This window comes from Cydia splendana, chromosome 26 (assembly GCF_910591565.1).
Source record: "Cydia splendana chromosome 26, ilCydSple1.2, whole genome shotgun sequence".
In the NCBI taxonomy this organism is placed as follows: Eukaryota; Metazoa; Arthropoda; class Insecta; order Lepidoptera; family Tortricidae; genus Cydia; species Cydia splendana.
This window is the reverse complement of record NC_085985.1, coordinates 3,836,562-3,855,994: the sequence shown is the minus strand read 5'-3', so window position 1 is coordinate 3,855,994 and position 19,433 is coordinate 3,836,562. Positions and strand designations below refer to the sequence as shown.

The window sequence follows — 19,433 nt, the reverse complement described above, 5'->3', positions numbered from 1 at the left end:
GGGCCCCTCCCTTCCGATGTGTCGGAAGCCGGTGTTGCTCGAAGACTGCTATTACTTATGTTCTGGGTCATTCTAGCTGCGTTCTAGATTTTTCTAGAAGCAATTTATGTTAAAGTTTGCTAAAAAATCAAGTTTTTTAATCAAAGTACCAGGGGATCATAACTCACCTGTAGCCTTGTAAACATTCGGTCCAAAGTCCTTCTCAAAGGCCAGTGTGGTTGGAACAGTTGAGGTTGTGTTTTGACGAGGTGGGCGATGGTTAGTAGCAGCATGGGGGGGTTGGCTGCCGCGTTGCTTTGCACTACGAACTCTTTAGGGACTCTTGCTAGGGCCTCCGTTCCTGTGAACAAAACATATGTGACAACTGGTGAATTATAAAGTTAAGGATGTCATTTCATATTGTGCCATTTTAGTAAGAACACAAGACGTACCTAACGAAAATAAATAGTTATCTGTCAGATAGAATCAGTGCTGATTATCTTAAAAATATGAAGCAACTTAAAAAACCGGCCAAGTACGAGTCGGACTCGCGCACGAAGGGTTCCGTACCATTACGTAGAAAACGGCAAAAAAATCACTTTTGTTGTATCGGAGCCCCACTTAAATATTTATTATATTTTGTGCACTTGTGTATAGGGTTTTTCTGATAGCTGACCAAGTATCTGTTCCCTGGGGATCCAGCCCTCAACGTTGATGAGGTCCAGCCAGTGGGCCGCTATGTCCATCTGGATCTCTGGAGACCAGCGCTGGATGAGCAGCCCGTGGAAACCCTCGTCCCAGAGGAACCCGCGGGGGTAGAATGATCTGATGACTCACCAAGTATCTGTTCCCTGGGGATCCAGCCCTCAACGTTGATGAGATCCAGCCAGTGGGCCGCTATGTCCATCTGGATCTCTGGAGACCAGCGCTGGATGAGGAGCCCGTGGAAACCCTCGTCCCAGAGGAACCCGCGGGGGAAGAAAGATCTGTTGACAATGTTCATAAATAAGATTCAGAGGTGAGTTTACGATCGGCAACGCGCATGTGCATGTGCGCCCTTGGAGTTGGATAGAGGATTTGGCGTCCAGGCTACGGTGGCTGCTTACCATCAGGCGGTTCGTATTCTTGTTTGCCACCGACGTGCCATAAAAAAGGTTCCAAATTCAAAACTGCAATAATGACTGGGAGTTAGAAGGCTGAAATCATACAGATAGATAAGTTACCTGCTAGGTACAGCTGTGTATAGTGGCGCCCTCCAATAAGGCACTGGTTCTCTTGTATACTGTGATCGAACGCAGCCCGCGCCGTAGAAGTACCCGATGCCACCGATCATGTTCGACAGTCATGTATCTCTGTCACTCGAGCGTTAACCTGCGATATCTATCTCTGTCGCTCCGTCTGGAGATAGTCACAGATCCAACGGTAGCGACCCGTTTCATCAAGTCTCTTGGTAATTTATGTGCTCCTGGTAGCATCGTCTCAAAAGCGCTACGTTGGGTATCAAATTTTGGTACTAATGTGGTGGTAAACAAGCATACAGGATGTCTATTAATAAGCGGACACTACAGTCTATGGAAAATTTCTGCCAAAAAGGTTGTCACATACGTGTCGCCATCGTATTACAGAGGTTATATAAGGATCCGTTAAAGGACTTTTCTCAAAAATGGACGGCAAAGTCGACTTTGCCGTTTAAAAAATAGGTTGCGAAGCGCGTAGTTTATGGTCAGTCAAAAATTAAAAAGTTAAAAACATTGCAGTCTCGATTTTGGGACTGCAATGTTGCATACAAATTCCATTATTTGTCGAGTTCCAAACTTTTTAAAAGTTGAAATGGCCATATCAAATGAAGGCACAGGCCCATTAAACAGCCAAACAGATGATTAGTACCGCGACTATTTAGCTGTCTCAAATAGGTTGGCGTATTTTCGGCAGAAAAATACACTTCTATTTTTTTATTAAAAAAATAAAAAGGCGGCAAAGCTAATTTTTCAATTGTTTCTACTTTTTTCTGTGAAAATATATACGTAAGAAAGTTGCTTTTGTAAAATATTTCTATGATATTTATATTTCTTGCACCATTTTTGAGAAAAGCACTATATATGACTCGGCTGGAAGGCTACTTGCTGGCTTCGGATTCAATTAAACGGACTCCCAAGGTCGTCCGTTTAAAACGAATCCTCAGCCTGCAAGTAGCTACTTCCGAGCCTCGACAATAATGTACTATTGACAGCGATCGTGATCAAATTCTAAGGCCTGACCTTTTAAGTCCCAATGTGTTTTTAAAAGTACAAAATCAAATCGAATTTTGAACTTTACAGTAATAACAGAAGGTTCCAAATTCAAAACTGCAATTACTCTGGGTGTTAGGAGGCTGAAATCATACAGATAGAAAAGTTACCTGCTAGGTACAGCTGTGTATAGTGGCGCCCTCCAATAAGGCACTGGTTCTCTCGTATACTGTGATCGAACGCGGCCCGCGCCGTAGAAGTAGCCGATGCCACCGATCATGTTCGACAGAGCCGCCTGCGCTATGCTGATATCCTGGTCGGAATAGCTGGAACAAATAATATCAAATACCACTACACCTTATATAAAACAATGTCCCCCGCCACATCTGTCTGTTTGTGTGTATGTATGTTCGCGATAAACTCAAAAACTACTGTACGAGGTCCAAAAATAACACCACACTGTATAAAACCACCACTTTATTTACTATTTACAACTACTACACACTGTATATAACACTCACTGCTTGATTTGAATTTTGAACTGACGACATATTGTTCCTCGAAGCTTATATATGAAACCCGGAAAAATCTTAACACCGCGTTGTAGAACGGACGCGTTGGGAACAAAGTGCCATCTCTTAACTTATTTGGTAATTAATTTTCTATAACAATAAATCGCTAAATTGTGAATTTTAATGCAAAATATTACAAACATGTTATTCCAAATAATTTTACAAATATTTTAGAGTTAATTGCCAACAGAAATAACCTTAATAAATTTCCAAAACCGCTACTACTAACGCTATCTATGAATGAATTATGTGAAACTGCGAAGTACTAAAGAAATTCATAAGATTAAAATATACGACTTCAACATTCCGCCCACCAAGAACAAAGGGCAGTTTGTTCTTAATTCCGCCCACCATGGCATGATATAACAAATAATAGCAAAGGCAAGTGATAACGTGAACACAAAATTATAACATGCCCTTTGCATTTACTTAAACCAATAAAATTGAGATTAAATAACAAAAGAAAACAGTTTCAATAACAATACTTAATAAGAAGGAAACAGTTTATTTACAGCCCTTTTTTATGTGTTTACTCAGACTGATTACTCGTGTGATATTGTTCGCGCCTGAATGTCTTATGCTTGAATGCCGTACAACCATCTAAATGCAGGAACAGTCTAAATTGTCCAAAACAACGACACCAACAAACTGGCTCAGGACTCAGGAGTGACGAGACTTGGATGGACGATAAAACTGCCACTCGACAAATGAAATTAAAATCTTGCACATTTTCTGAGTCAATCGCTATCTTCTGAGATTATTGACGTTTCGAATCAAAGTCAGGTTCCAACATTAGAGGTCCTGTCAAAGAAAGTTTGTTGAATTCAGGCAGCTAGAATAGTTGATACAGTTATGGGGTTGTGTTTCTTATTATTCTTCTTTTGGGTTGATAATAATTCGGCCAAATAATAACTGACGTCAGCCTACCGAGCGGGTCAAACCAGGATATGTCCATGTAATCCGTCCGTGTCCGTGTCATCCGTCTTTTCATTGCACAAAACTTCATTGTTAGTAATTGAACTGCAAGGGAATATTCGAATCTGACGTCCTTTTGATGCCAAGTCTGACCCAAATTCTTCACTGTTGTGTCCAGCTCAGTCTTCATATTGCCTTCTTCATCTCTATTATCTTGATTCCAAGTTGCTTTTTTGAAACCTGCTTTACCTATTGATCCGTTGAGTTCTTTGTATGGTCGTTTTTCTTCTCCCACAGTCTCACAATCTGACAGGAGGTCATCCACACGCAACACTCTGTCTGCTGCTGCCCATTGATAGGCTTCTTCGCGCTCAGGTGCAACTTGCTGCAGTGCTTTGACAGCCAGAGTAGGTGCCACAGTTGTTCCGAGTTCGTTTTGACCATCTCGACATAAACTTTGTCGGAACTCAGCATCTTCGACGTAGACCTTTACCTGCCGTTTTATTCCCGTGCATGAGACATCGAAGACTATCGCTACCTTGTTGTCTTCTGGAGTAATAGCATTTTGGGGAAGGCACACAACTTCTGGTTTGGGTTGCACTTCATTCGAAACCATTCTCACGTTGCTAAGCTCTTCGTACTCCTTGATGTTATTCATGTACCTCTCCTTCAACTGGGGTTCTTGCTCGATTTTTCTCTCGAGTAAATTGGATCGTTTAACTGCTGCGAGATAAAGTTTCCCTTCAGTGCACCTGCAGTACTGTATATTTTCTTCGCAGAAGGGCAACTTGAATGAATACCTACCACTACAATCCCGGTTAGTAGTGGTAGCAAAAGATTCTACTTGCTTCTCTTCTTCCTCAGTGTGATTTTGCTTGGGATCTGGCGCAATAGGATCAGCCTCAAGCTCTGAAGACTTCTTCAGAAGCTCGTTGTCAATGACATGAATGTAGTTAGCTCTGATCTTATTGTGTAATTCCGACTCACCTGAGTGAACCGGCCCGGAAATGATCCAACCTAAGGAAGTTTGCTGAGCGATGGGTCCTCCCTGTGGAGTTTTGAGAACACCGCCCATGAGTATTTGACTATAGACTTCTCCACCAAGTAGCAAGTCGATCTGTCCCGGTTCATTGAATGTTGCATCCGCTAAATCTAAACTAGACAGCTCGGACCAAGACTCAGCATTGACTCGTTTCTCTGGAAGATTCAATGTGAGTTTGCTTAACACAAAAGCATTTACGTTTACCTTAAAATCAGAGTCTACGCGAGATGTGATTGTTATCTTCACCGACGAGTTAGAGCTCAGGGAACTCTCCTCTTCATCTTCGCATAGTCTCGTGATTGTGCTTTTGTGGGGAATCCTGGAAAGTCCGAGCAGATGAACCGCAGATTCTTTGATAAATGACTCTTCTGATCCTTGGTCGATAAAGCACCTGAGTGTTATGAGTTGACCAGATTTCGACATGGCATTAACCAATGCTGTTGGTAATAAAATCAACCTATGAGCTGTCGAAAAGTGGTTTTTAATGTTGGTAGTGGTGGGCTCATCATCAGATGACGAGTGAGATGCAGTTGCAGGTGCAACCACATTTGATACAACTGAGTGATTTGTTTCTTCAGACTCCTGAGACTCAGTTGCTGGTGTGTTATTCTTGGAATGCAATAAAGAATGATGTTTCCTTTGGCAAATTCGGCATCTAGATGATTGACGGCATGCATAAACTGAATGATGAGGTCCTAGACAGTTAAAACAAAGACTATGTGATTGGACAAAACCACGACGAGCATCAGTATCAAGTTTGGAAAACTCTTTACAATTACTAATCTTATGGGCTTCAGAACAGAATGTACAGGTTGGGGTTGTCACAACTGACACATGATGGACCTTCACAGATGTATTGGTGCTGGGCCTAGAAAGCTTTGGGTCAATGAACTCCAATGCGCGAAACCGTGTCTCTAAAAATATTTGAAATTGTTCATAAGTTGGCAACTCATTGTTGTGTTCAATTGACTTCAGTTCCCATTGCTTTCGCGACTCAGCATCTAACTTTAAACACATTAGATGCACAATAATAACATCCCAACTCTTAACGTCTATGCCTAAGTTTTTCAGCGCTTGTAGACACTCGTTGGTCGTATCTAACAACTCCTTGAGGGCACTTGCAGATTCAGTAGCCAAGTTACGCTGACTCAACAATCGTTTCAGGATGCAGTTTGATAGGTATTTCTTATTGTTATACCGCTTCTCGAGTTGCTCCCAACTGGTACTGTAGTTATCTTTGGTGATTGGAATGTGTCTCAACAACTGTTCAGCTTCGCCAGTTAAATGCCCCTTTAAATAATGCAGCTTCTGGACATCATCTAGATCCTTGTTGCTGTGTATCAACGAAACAAACATGTCACGGAAACTCACCCATTCAGCATACTGACCGGAGAACGTTGGTATTGAAATCTTGGGCAGTTTGACGCGTTCCTCAGCCTTGTTGGTTGACTTACTGGGCTCGGTGACATTCATGCTTGACGTTGCAGATGTAGAAGCTGGCTTGAGACTGCTAAGCAAAGATTTAATAAGGCATTTGTAAGTTATGTATGCTTCTTCAGTGTCATCATACACGTTGTTTACGACATATGTGCTTTGAATATAAGCTTCTGACTCGCTGTTCTGAATGATATGCGTATGCGTGCGTGAAAATTGAGTCCATAATTCCTCTAACAATTCCAATCTAGTATTGAGATAATCAACAGAATTACGACGTTCTTTGGGAGACTTTTTGAAGTTTTCAAAACCGCGAACAATTCTAGACTGCAAGTCATCCTGTATGTTCAGAAGTTTCTCCATCGTGATTTATTTCTAAGTGTTTGACAGCTATCTTAAATCGGGCATAGGTTCCCCGTGATAGAATATTCTAAGTCCTGGCTACTGATCTGAATTTCCTAAGTCCCAACTCAATCGGATTGAAAATTTTCTAAGTCCCAGATTATCCGATTGAATTTTTCTAAGTCCAATTACACGTGAAATTTTCTAAGTCCTCACTCCGTAATGAATAATAAAGTACTCACAATTCACCACCGGCACTCACACTTGACACAACTGACGTCACACTGCACTTGCCGCTGATGACGTCACCCGATGTCGTGGCTGCCGTGACGTCACTCGATGTCGCCGCTGCCGTGACGTCACGCGATGTTGCTGCTGCCGATAACGTCACCCGATGTCGTCGCTGCCAATGACGTCAGGCCGTGGTTCACGTCGGCACTGCTCTCGGCAGCACCCGCACTGTGCCGGACGGCGCCCTCTGCCGTCGAATCCTATAACCGAATAGCCATCTATCCGGTTCGAAGGACCATGTACGAGGTCCAAAAATAACACCACACTGTATAAAACCACCACTTTATTTACTATTTACAACTACTACACACTGTATATAACACTCACTGCTTGATTTGAATTTTGAACTGACGACATATTGTTCCTCGAAGCTTATATATGAAACCCGGAAAAATCTTAACACCGCGTTGTAGAACGGACGCGTTGGGAACAAAGTGCCATCTCTTAACTTATTTGGTAATTAATTTTCTATAACAATAAATCGCTAAATTGTGAATTTTAATGCAAAATATTACAAACATGTTATTCCAAATAATTTTACAAATATTTTAGAGTTAATTGCCAACAGAAATAACCTTAATAAATTTCCAAAACCGCTACTACTAACGCTATCTATGAATGAATTATGTGAAACTGCGAAGTACTAAAGAAATTCATAAGATTAAAATATACGACTTCAACACTACTGAACGGATTTTCATGTGGTTTTCACCTATCAATAGAGTGATTCTTCAGAAAGGTTTTAGGTGTATAGTTTGTTAAGGTTTTGTGTAACCTGTGCGAAGCCGGGGCGGGACGCTAGGAATAAATAAAATAATAGTACTTCATACAATCGTGATATAATAGTGGACAGACGGACAGTGGAGTCTTAGTAATACCACGTAATACGGTCCCATTTTACCCTTTGGGTACGGAACCCTAAAACAGCCTTAAAACTATACTCTGGCACAGCGACCTTGTCAGTAAAAAATGGCAGCATATTTAAAAAACGTAGGCGAGAAGTGTTGACTTTTAAAAATTTCAGTTTTGTGCCTTTTTCTACTGACAAGTTGACTGTCACTATATGACTTACTTTTTCTGTTTCAATCCGAACTTCCTCTCAAACTCGTCGTTGAAGAGCCTCCTCTTATCTTCTAACACCCTGGTATATTCCTCCCCCTTCAGAGGGGGGGTGGGGAGGTCCTCTATAGTGAACACCACGTCCATCAGGAACGGGGGCTCCACTATCATCTGGATTGGTACGAAGTTTACTTCTGCCTCCTGGAAATAAAAAAACAGGTTATTAGCTACTTTATATTTTGTATTTCATATAGTTCGTTTTTTAGCATTAAAAAAAGACTACGCGATCTTAATGTGTCTTTTAATTGGAAAACGTTTTTAAAAATCAGTAACTATTACTTATGAAAGCAAAAGAATGTAAATAATCGTATATGATTCACAATAGGGTATTATACTGTATTTAAAATAAATTATTTTACACCATGCATGAAATAAAGCACCAGATAATTATTAGAAAAACACATATAGGAGTTATTTTTAAACACAAGTTCTATTTAATAAATCGGATAGAAATATAAAAAGTAGGTGACTTGACCGTGACCTCACGATGTAATGTTTCATATAAATTCCATATTAGCAAATCGTTTTCACAGTTCTAAAAAAGTAACTGATTTGATTAGTAGGAAAATACCCTATTGTTACATATTTGCCGTGACTTATCTTTCAAAAGTGTTTTTCAATAAAAAGACACGTCAAGATTGTGTACCTTTTATCTAATGCTAAAAAAAACGAACTATAGCACAGAACGTGTAAGTGTTACCATAAACGTCAAATGTCTATGAAATTATGACAGTTAAAATAACACTTCCACAGTCTGTGCTATCAAAGACGCTGCAGAAGCTTTCAAAAGTCAACTCTACCTACTAGTAATAAAGTCCAAATTGCCTATTCCTCTATTCGTCGTCATACGTCATGCGAAGGGTGTGGTCCAGCTTTAAGGGAATAAAATTTCACCTACAAAAGTTAACTCTATTGAGTAGAAATAGAGTCTAAATTACCTTGTTCTTAAGCAATTAATCACGGCCGAGTAACGATTAGAAATTCAATGAAAAGTGAACTCTATTCGCTAGCTATGAAGTCGAAATTACCTTGTTTCTTGGTAAACCCAAGCAGTCCAAGCACCGAGTAGGTCTCTCCTTCAGAAGTAAACTCTATTGAAGAGTAATAAAGTCCAAATTACCTTGTTTATCAGTTCCTCGTCAGGGCTAAGTACAGCTATCCTACCGAAAGTAGGGTGTGGTTCAGCTTTGAGAAGGGAATAGAACTTCTCCTTCAGAAGATGCAGGCCTGGTGCGTGGCCTTCGGAGAATGATGTGTGAAGGACCTTCCCTGTCAAAAAAGGATGAAATTCAAATTGTTGACAGTTTTCGTTGTCATAAAACATAGACGCCATTTTGATTTTCGGCATTTTTTATCAGATAGTGTTGTAAATTGATGTTTAAGGTTTAAAATTCTCCAAAGCGATGAAGAAATTTTCAGTACAGAAAAGAAACTTCCTACAAAACCGAAGTTTGACAGCGATTCAGCGTCGAATCATGATATCCCTTTCTAACTGATGGCACTATCCCTTTCGACTATTTAGTTAGGGTTGTTGTCGGAGCTGTTATTGACGAACAGCTCAGCTGAGGGGTTGACTCTTCAAGAAAACTCCTGCTTCACGTTACCTTATTTTATTTGCTTTATACATAGGTTTAGGTATCGAGTAGGTACATATGAGACGGTAGTCGAGAGCCGTGTGTGGTATGCGCGGTGAGTGCTCGCCGCGCTCGTGACGTCATCAACCTCCGCAACCCTCACCCCTCCGGGACTGGTTTGACCGCTGGTGCGTTAACAGTTGTCAAAATTCAAGTAATTATCTTATCTGTGGTCGTGCACGCAAAGGGACGTCAAGTTGTGTCAACCCTAATAATTGCTAGGAGCATTGCTGAGCCGAACGGAGCCGAGTTTGCCCGAAGTCAGTAGCGTCACCCCACTCCCCACTGGTTGTTTGGCGATTAGGATGCTTACCTTTGAGTGGCACCAGGTTGACCCGGAAGTTGTGCAGCTGCGGCGTGTGGCCGTGCAGGGCGCCGCCCTCCAGCCAGAGGCGGGAGAGCGGCGCCGCCGGCCCCAGCGCCTCGTCCAGGGCTCCGTACCACACCAGCACGTACGTTGTTCTACAATAGAGACCCTCACCCTTGAGCGGCACCAGGTTGACCCGGAAGTTGTGCAGCTGCGGCGTGTGGCCGTGCAGGGCGCCGCCCTCCAGCCAGAGGCGGGAGAGCGGCGCCGCCGGCCCCAGCGCCTCGTCCAGGGCTCCGTACCACACCAGCACGTACGGGGCGTACACGTTGTTCTGGAACAAGATATTATGTCAACTCATCCATCATCAACTGAAATAAATGTCATATACTAAGAAAAAGTGACCAAGGCCTCCAGTGCCCCAGGCTGGAATCGAACCAGCGTCCTCTGCTATCGCGGCAGGTGCCTGTGCCATTCGGCCACCGGGCCACAGCGGCATAGGTCGAATTTTTACAAGTATATGCACTTAAGAATAAGAATAAGAATAAGAATGGTTTATTGCCACATACATGAAAATAACATAGAGTTAGAATTACTTACATAATAAAATACAACCGTTAAATTATCAAATTATACAGAGCAAAAGGTGAGAAGATTTTTGTATTAGGCAAAGGGTTCCAGTCTCAGCGTGTGCCAGGCCTAGATGCCCGGCGCTGGTTTTCAGACCGGTCCCAGACTAAGGACGGTCGGAGAATGTTACATAATTTATGACAAATTCAGTACTTTGGTGCTCGTTTAAAATTTTACTACTAACATTTAAAATTTTACTAACTAACATTTCGAATGTATTTAACATTACCTATTGCTTTTAGCAGATAAGTTACAAGTTAACAGTAATACATTAAAAAATATTAAAAAGTTGAATTGACATGAGAGAAAAAATGATACGCTTGCTTACATTTGACACTTAAAAGTAACAGTCATACTATATTGCAACACTGGGTTTATAATAAATTGGAAAATAATATTATGAGAATACACATGCTCGCGATTATGTTTGTATGTCGGCGTGTGTGTGTGTGTGTGTGTGTGTGTGTGTGTGTGTGTGTGTGTGTGTGTGTGTGTGTGTGTGTCTTTGTGTGTGTGTGTGTGTGTATATATATAATATATATATATTTATATATATATGCCTGTGTGTGGAGGGGGGGATTGTACGTTTGTCTATGTGTATGTGATGTGCGGACACTTACGTGGTTAAAAACTTTAGTAGGGAGGGAAAGTTCCACTCTGTTTGTCTAATAAGTGAGCGTGTACTAAACATTTGTATTTAAACAGCGGCATAGGCTCACGGAGAGGTGGAGGCAAGTCATTCCACACTTTGGCAGCAGCAAATTTAAAACTCCCTCTAAAGAGTGCTGTTTTATGTTTAGGGATAGCAAGTTTAGTGCAGCTTCTTAGCGACCTGGTGCGTGTGTCTTTTATCCATTTTAGCTTTTCATATAGATAGTAGGGCTCCTGGAGATCCAAAACCTTTCTAACTGTATAAGCCAAATGTTGATGCCTACGGTTCTCCATGTTTAGTAGTTTCTTGTCATTAAGAAATGGGGTGATGTGTGCTCGTTTAGGCACCTCATAACAGAAGCGAATACATGCATTTTGTACGCGTTGTATAGCTTTTTTAGTTTCTGCTAACAGTCTTGGCCCGTACACCACATCTGCGTAGTTAAAATGAGAGAGTACCAGCGATTCCACTAGTATCTCTCTCACTTTGACTGATAGGTATTTCCGGATATTATATAGTACCTTGAGTCGGTAGTAGGCATTACGGATTTTTAAATTAACATGCTCTACATAACGCAACTCGCCGTCCAAAACGAGACCCAGATTTTTTGTACTTTCGACTTGGGTGATAGGCTCGTTACCAATTTGTACGCTTGGGTTCTGTTCTTTAATATTCTTACTGAAGGCTTATGGCGCCCTCATCCATCATCATTGGCCACAGCATCTTTGCAGATGATAGTTGCAGCGACTAAAGAAGGTATTTTGAGGAGGTAGTCTACAGCCTACAGCCTACATCGACTGCGACGAAGGACTGTATAGACCAATGACCGATCAGCATTTCTTGCCGCATCGATCACAGACGTGTCTTATAGTACTAGGTACAGAAGGTTCACTCTCAAAACGCGTCTATTACGACAGATATGACCGCTAGGTGGCGCAAGCGCGAGCAGGCGTCCGTTCCGTAGCGGTGCGCGGCAACCACTACTGCTAGACACCAACATTGGTGTGGGCCGTGTGTACTTGTAGCGACGCAACGTAATCAGGCAGTGAGCCTGACTAGGGAACAAATCTAATTAATAATTTTACTAAATATTTCTTTGATGTGTGTGTTTTTAAGTAGGTAGTCACACTACCATACATTATATAATTATAAATTAAGAGACGGCCTCCTAGCTTAGTCTGTAGTGACCCTGCCTACGAAGCAGGAGGTCCCGGGTTCGAATCCTGGTAAGGGCATTTATTTGTGTGTTTATCACAAATATTTGTTCCTGAGTTATGGATGTTTTCTATGTATATAAGTATTTATATATATGTGTATATTATATATATCGTCGTCTAGTACCCACAACACAAGCCTTATTCAGCTTAGTGTGGGGCTAGGTCGATCTGTGGTCTAGAGGTGAAGACTCCGGTTCGATTCCGGCCTCGGCCACCGGGGCTTGGTCACATTTTCTTTAGTATATGACATCTATATTAGTTTATAATGTGTCACTTACCTTAGCAGTGACGTTGATGCGGACAGTCCAATGTCCGCCATGCTCGCCCCCTGGTGTCTTGGAGAAGGAGGTGTATATCTCGTGGGGGGGGGGGGGGATCCAGGATGCGTTGCTCCCCCCACTGCCCCCCGTCATGTTTATAATGTGTCACTTACCTTAGCAGTGACGTTGATGCGGACAGTCCAATGTCCGCCATGCTCGCCCCCTGGTGTCTTGGAGAAGGAGGTGTATATCTCGTGGGGGGGGGGGGGATCCAGGATGCGTTGCTCCCCCCACTGCCCCCCGTCATGTTTATAATGTGTCACTTACCTTAGCAGTGACGTTGATGCGGACAGTCCAATGTCCGCCATGCTCGCCCCCTGTGGCCTATTTTATAAAGCTACAAGTTACAATTTACAAGCGGAAGTCTCTTTCTAACCCTATGTGTTAGAACGAGACTTCCGCTTGTAAATTGTAACTTGTAGCTTTATAAAATAGGCCACTGGTGTCTTGGTGAAGGAGGTGTATATCTCGTGGGGGGGATCCAGGATGCGTTGCTCCCCCCACTGCCCCCCGTCATGTTTATAATGTGTAACTTACCTTAGCAGTGACGTTGATGCGGACAGTCCAATGTCCGCCATGCTCGCCTCCTGGTGTCTTGGTGAAGGAGGTGTAGATCTCGTGGGGGGGATCCAGGATGCGTTGCTTCCCCCACTGCTCTCCGTCATGTTTATAATGTGTAACTTACCTTAGCAGTTACGTTGATGCGGACAGTCCAATGTCCGCCATGCTCGCCTCCTGGTGTCTTGGTGAAGGAGGTGTAGATCTCGTGGGGGGGGGATCCAGGATGCGTTGCTCCCCCCACTGCCCCCCGTCATGTTTATAATGTGTAACTTACCTTAGCAGTGACGTTGATGCGGACAGTCCAATGTCCGCCATGCTCGCCTCCTGGTGTCTTGGTGAAGGAGGTGTAGATCTCGTGGGGGGGATCCAGGATGCGTTGCTTCCCCCACTGCTCTCCGTCATGTTTATAATGTGTAACTTACATTAGCAGTTACGTTGATGCGGACAGTCCAATGTCCGCCATGCTCGCCTCCTGGTGTCTTGGTGAAGGAGGTGTAGATCTCGTGGGGGGGATCCAGGATGCGTTGCTTCCCCCACTGCTCTCCGTCATGTTTATAATGTGTAACTTACATTAGCAGTGACGTTGATGCGGACAGTCCAATGTCCGCCATGCTCGCCCCCCGGTGTCTTGATGAAGGAGGTGTAGATCTCGTGGGGGGGATCCAGGATGCGTTGCTCCCCCCACTGCCCCACGTCATGTTTATAATGTGTAACTTACCTTAGCAGTGACGTTGATGCGGACAGTCCAATGTCCACCATGCTCGCCTCCTGGTGTCTTGATGAAGGAGGTGTATATCTCGTGGGGGGGATCCAGGATGCGTTGCTCCCCCCACTGTTCCCCGTCATGCTGCAGCCAGCCGTAGGAGGGGAGGTTGTCGCCTTGGTCGCACCAATGTCTAAAACATATTTAAAACTACATTTTAGGATGGGTACTATTTATCAATCAGCAAAAAAATACTAGACCCAACCTAAAAACTAACCCCCTTATTCATTAACGCGCTACAAACCTCAATTAGCTAATAATCGTTTGTCCTTATCTGTCATTTTGACTCATGTATTTGTACAAAAGGGATAAAACATAATTTAACTAAATCAGTCCCGTAAAGTTTTATGAATAAGTGGGTAAATGTACAGCAAAACAGCAATCTGCTATATAGGTAAAGCAGAATTTTCGAAGGATTTTTTTGAAGGGATGGTAATATAGTACATTACGATACAAATGCGAAAAGTAGGAAATTCGCAATGAGTGGCGTTAAATTGAAACACAACCGAAGGGAGTGTTTTAAATCGACACGAGTTGCGAATTACCTTTTCGCACGTGTATTGTACAACATTTACAGTACATATGGCCCTTTAAATTTTTTACATAGGCACGTATTGCCCTTGATCCTGCCCTAGGGTGGTAAAGTAGCACCATAGGTACTGTAAAATATAATTTAAGAACCTTATCTGAATGTTTTTCTGTGTTACAGCCATGTGATATTTAATAAATAATCACCTGATGCCCTTCTGTGCCACACTGGTCAAATCATACCACATGAGCCAAAAGACAGAGGAGCGGGGCTCTCGACTCTTCATACCCAGGTACACTCCTGGTTGGTATGAGCCCCAATACCGGCTCGGGACAGCCAGACCTGTCTCTGATACTATCTGGAATTATAATCACCTGATGCCCTTCTGCGCCACACTGGTCAAGTCATACCACATAAGCCCAAAGACGGGGGAGCGGGGCTCTCGGCTCTTCATTCCAAGGTACACTCCGGGTCGGTACGAGCCCCAATACCGGCTCGGGACAGCCAGACCTGTCTCTGATACTATCTGGAATTGAAAGAATTACTGGCATTTTACATATGATTAAACGTAGTTTAATGTAAACATACAAACAATCACTCTTTTAGGTGCAAATATGTTTATCCTAATCAACACATTCATAAAAACGAATTTCTGACTTAAAACCTATTTAAAATTACCACCAGATGATATCACCGGCCGGCATATACTCTGTCAACACTCATAAACCACTGTTTGTAGAGAACACAGTCGTAAAACAAGAAAAATTTTACCACACCAATAATACCTTCTCATCGCTGAAAGGGGTGTTCACCCTGGTTTCCAAGTACCCTAAAGTCCCAACGTACACAGCAACAGTTAAACACACGGATCCTATCACAGTTTTCCATCCCGAGAGAACTTTTAGTGTGCGGCTACCAGTACCAGTGTCGCTGCTTGCTGAACTACTACTAGTCGCGTTACCCCGATGTGTATGCTGTATATGAACGGTTTTTCTATTCCGAACCATGGTTTTACACTTAAATATGCTTTAACTAGTTACATATGTGCTTAATTGACGTGGTTTCTTAAGTTATCTATAGATTTTTTGTGTTTGACCTGTCGGCGTTTGTATGGTCAATGCAGCAAACGTCAATACGTGCGACGTTTTGACAGCACACTGAGCTGACAGATTTCTATCGTTCAAAAATGAATACTTATAACGATAACGTTACAGAAGGTTATTAAATATTTCATCGGTTTAATTATAAAATAAATACTACAATAAATTATTACAAATTTTTTGAAACAATATATGAAATAAAATCAAGCCTGTAGAAGCCTTTCATTTATTTTTGATATTTTACCACTGGCAACCTAAAAGTTTATCAATGCCATAAAAACTGGAAAAGAAATATAAAATATTTCTTCATAATTTTCCGCAAATGGCTGTAATGGCATTTTGTTTGTACAAAATCAACCAGTAACAGGTGATAATGGGCTCTTATTTTAACTATGAAGGTAAATAAATAAATTATTTATTAATTAAACATAATTACATAATTTGAATACGATTAGTACGACAGCTTTAAAAGTATGAATTCGCTGATGTTGGTTTGCATTAAGTATTCGTAAGCTTTAGAAGTGTTTTTAACTGCGTTATTCTACTAAATTTGCTTCAGTTGCTACACTATACTATACCTTAATTATTTGTTTTTATGTTAAGTGTTAACCTTTTCGATTTTCGCTCACTTATTTATTGCAAATATATTGCTGTTTGTCTTAAATAAATAAATGTATTAAACATTTATTTACATAGTATAGTATAGATGCATTTTGGATGTTTTCAGTTTCACTTATTTTACTGCGGCCAGATTGTGAAAACATGTAACTTGAAAATAATTATTTTTATTATTTGATTTGATTACGGTATAATACAAGCATGTGGTGTCATGTCGTATCGGGAGATGGCGCTAGCTGTCTTATTGTGAAACTAGGGAATACAGCGTCGTGTTTATATGGAGATTATAGTTGGTTGAAAATGATTTCGTATTTTAATAGATTATAGAACTCTTTTCAAAATAATTTTTAACTTTGGAAATTAAGATGTGTAAATTATGTTTCTGTATGTGACTACAAAAAGATGTCAAAACAAATAAAAAACATGAAAACAAACAAAATGCAGGTAGCATCGATACAAACGCATATTTGCAAATGGCCGCGCCACCTGTCTGCTCGCTGGATAGAGCAGAGTCGCAGCGCGGTCGGTAAAGCAGCTAGGGCGCGCCCCCGTCCTCCGCGGCCCTCGCCCCGCGCCCGACGCGGACCGAACCCCAGTACGATCGAGCGAGACGGGCCGGGCGTACCTGCTACAACGACCGTACAATGCGTCACACTACGCGATTATGAGGCGAACGCGACTATTTTCCTCAAATAATCAGTGAAATAATGTAAAACGTTCGTCAAAAAGTAACTACAAGCCGCCGCGGCGTCACCTGCGTGCCCGCTCCGTTGTCCTCCCGCCGGCCGGCGGACGCTGCACGCGACAACGCTTCCAATAAAAAAAAAACTAAAATTTCGATGTCAGTGAGCGTGAGGACTCTAGTGTCAGTGTAGTGTAGTTTTAAAATAGTTAAATGGATAAACGGCGTGCAATGTTCGTATGAGGAAGAAAGGCAACCGGAACATCGTAAGTGGAGAGTTCGCTCTCAGTGTTAATTCTGTTGTGTCAGAGCAGAAATGCGGGGTAGCTCGCCCCTGTACCCGGAGGTTTTAACATACGAGTGGGGAGGCCGCTGAGCGCACTACGGAGGTACGGAGGTCTATCCCTCGTATACTCACTCAATGTTTTTTATCCCGAGCAGGTCTCTTTCCGAACCCCTTTTTTGTGCGGCGTATTTTTTTGGAGGGAATGTTTACGAATCGATATCTTGTAGGTTATGACTTATGATACTCTAGTATCCGTAGCTTGCATTTTAGCGTTATCGCTTTGAGATTCTGTTGCGCTCAATTGTGAAAGTAAACTTAAGTTGATAAATATCGGGACAAAAACCCATCTCCGTAATAAAAGAGCTTGGCTTACAATCAAAACACACCCAATTTCAAATCAATAATAACATAATCGTAACACTTTCTTGCATGGGCAGCACGATTAATGAAAATTTAGTAGACTCCCACGATAACAAAGTGTAGTAACTCCAAAATCAATAATTTGCCGCGCTGTCCAAAAAAACTGGAACGCTATATTCGGTGTTTAGGTAACCTCAAAACTTGTTTGACTGAGCCTCCCGTGATCAAATGATGAAACACCAACCTACAGTAATATTTTATTATTAAATAGACGTTAAAGACATTACTGAAATGCCCGCACAATGTCAATATTTGGGCAAGTGTCATACAATGTTATTGTTATGTCATATGTAAATAAAAAACAAGACGAATGCAAATTTGTATACTAATCTACAAATAGACGATAACAAAGAATATATTTAATTTAATGTGAACTCAAAATCATGTGTGCAAATAAAGGATGATATAAATTTAATTTCAAATATAAATACGTTTAAAATTAAACTCGCCCGATAAACACAAAATAGCAATATTTTATTGAATTTTACAGATTCTGAACGACTCAAATTGATATTTATAAATTAATTATCTATACAATTTTGTCCTATCATAAAGAAAAATCTAAATAAATTACTTTTTTATATTCCATCGCGGATTAACCAATTAGAGATAGGTAAATGATTTCATTGTGTGGTTTACACAGAAAATAAAAAGCCATAATTTAGTTAATCTAAAAGAAACATCATTGGTAACCAAAACAAACAAATCTACAAAACATAACAATAGCAACAACTCATGTTGCAACAGTAACAAGAACCAATTGACGATTTACTAATGCAATTGTAATTTGTATCAATATCATTTGATTCGATCAAAATGCATTAGATGTATAAAGATCAATTGTCTGTTTAGAAATCGAATTTTCATCTGAACGCCTGAACACTTAATATGTATTTATATTAAATTAAATTTATGTACACTTTAACTAGACGTAACTAATAATTAGGTTAGATTTACTTTCTATACATAGGTATATTATAATTTCAAGGACCTTCACAGGGCTTAAGGACCTTCTAACATGATTTGATCCAAATCCGCTGACAAAAGTGATAACCATCCAAAGCCAAATCAGTAAACATTGTTAATATGTACAGTGCAGGGGAATCACAATCAATGACTGCGACAAGGATTGGAGTAACTATAAGGGTTCGATGGTTTCGACCTCGTTATATAATTCATCCCCAAAAACGAACAGCGGTGGGAATGAGTGAATAGACTAAAATGTAGAATCATTGAAATTGAGAATTAGAAACAGAAATTATTTATTTGAGTTTGGGGATGTTACAATACATAGTGTTACAGATCATGTACCTAGCTTAAGCAAATGAACCGTGGCTTATATTGCAACAGTTTCTAAGCGGCATCGAAATCTAATGGGAATGGTCTATGATTGTGAATCGATTATAAAACTAGAATGTTTGTAACGTTAATGCTCAAATGCATAAATGTATGATAGAAACTTATGTTACTTGTCGGGTAGAGATAACTCGAAGAGTAAGGCTACATCGAACTAAGGCTGATCTTGATGATTTTACTCAATTCGAGCATTTTTGGCAAACTTGCTTTAATCAAGTAGCTAAAGTTATGCCTACATCGGGCACGTACCTGCGTTGGGAATGTTAGGATAGATTTACTCGGGCTACAAACCCTAACAAACATAGCATAACAAACTACATAGATAAGTTCAACAGCGCATATACATATACACATGCTGTATGTACGTGTTGTGATGATATAGGTATTGTAACCTAGGAAGGTAACTTTTCTGATACAGGCATACTTTTACATATTT

The 19,433-nt window shown here is 41.2% G+C and overlaps 2 protein-coding genes across 2 annotated transcripts in view; one reads left to right on the top strand and one right to left on the bottom strand.

Moving 5' to 3' along the window:
* Positions 1–15,724, bottom strand: part of LOC134803183 (mannosyl-oligosaccharide glucosidase) — a 33,724-nt gene extending 18,000 nt beyond the window's left edge. Inside the window, exons 1-9 of the mRNA XM_063775886.1 lie at positions 15,321–15,724; positions 14,910–15,061; positions 13,962–14,139; positions 10,038–10,197; positions 9,043–9,191; positions 7,876–8,063; positions 2,378–2,533; positions 817–965; positions 168–340 (exon numbers count right to left, since the gene is read on the bottom strand). Coding sequence (XP_063631956.1) covers positions 168–340; positions 817–965; positions 2,378–2,533; positions 7,876–8,063; positions 9,043–9,191; positions 10,038–10,197; positions 13,962–14,139; positions 14,910–15,061; positions 15,321–15,542 — 1,527 coding nt within the window. The 5' untranslated portion in view covers positions 15,543–15,724. The remainder of the gene's footprint in view (positions 1–167; positions 341–816; positions 966–2,377; positions 2,534–7,875; positions 8,064–9,042; positions 9,192–10,037; positions 10,198–13,961; positions 14,140–14,909; positions 15,062–15,320) is intronic.
* A 1,022-nt stretch (positions 15,725–16,746) lies between these two features.
* Positions 16,747–19,433, top strand: part of LOC134803318 (LIM domain-binding protein 2) — a 97,480-nt gene continuing 94,793 nt past the window's right edge. Inside the window, exon 1 of the mRNA XM_063776107.1 lies at positions 16,747–17,201. Within this exon, the coding sequence (XP_063632177.1) occupies positions 17,175–17,201 (27 nt within the window). The 5' untranslated portion in view covers positions 16,747–17,174. The remainder of the gene's footprint in view (positions 17,202–19,433) is intronic.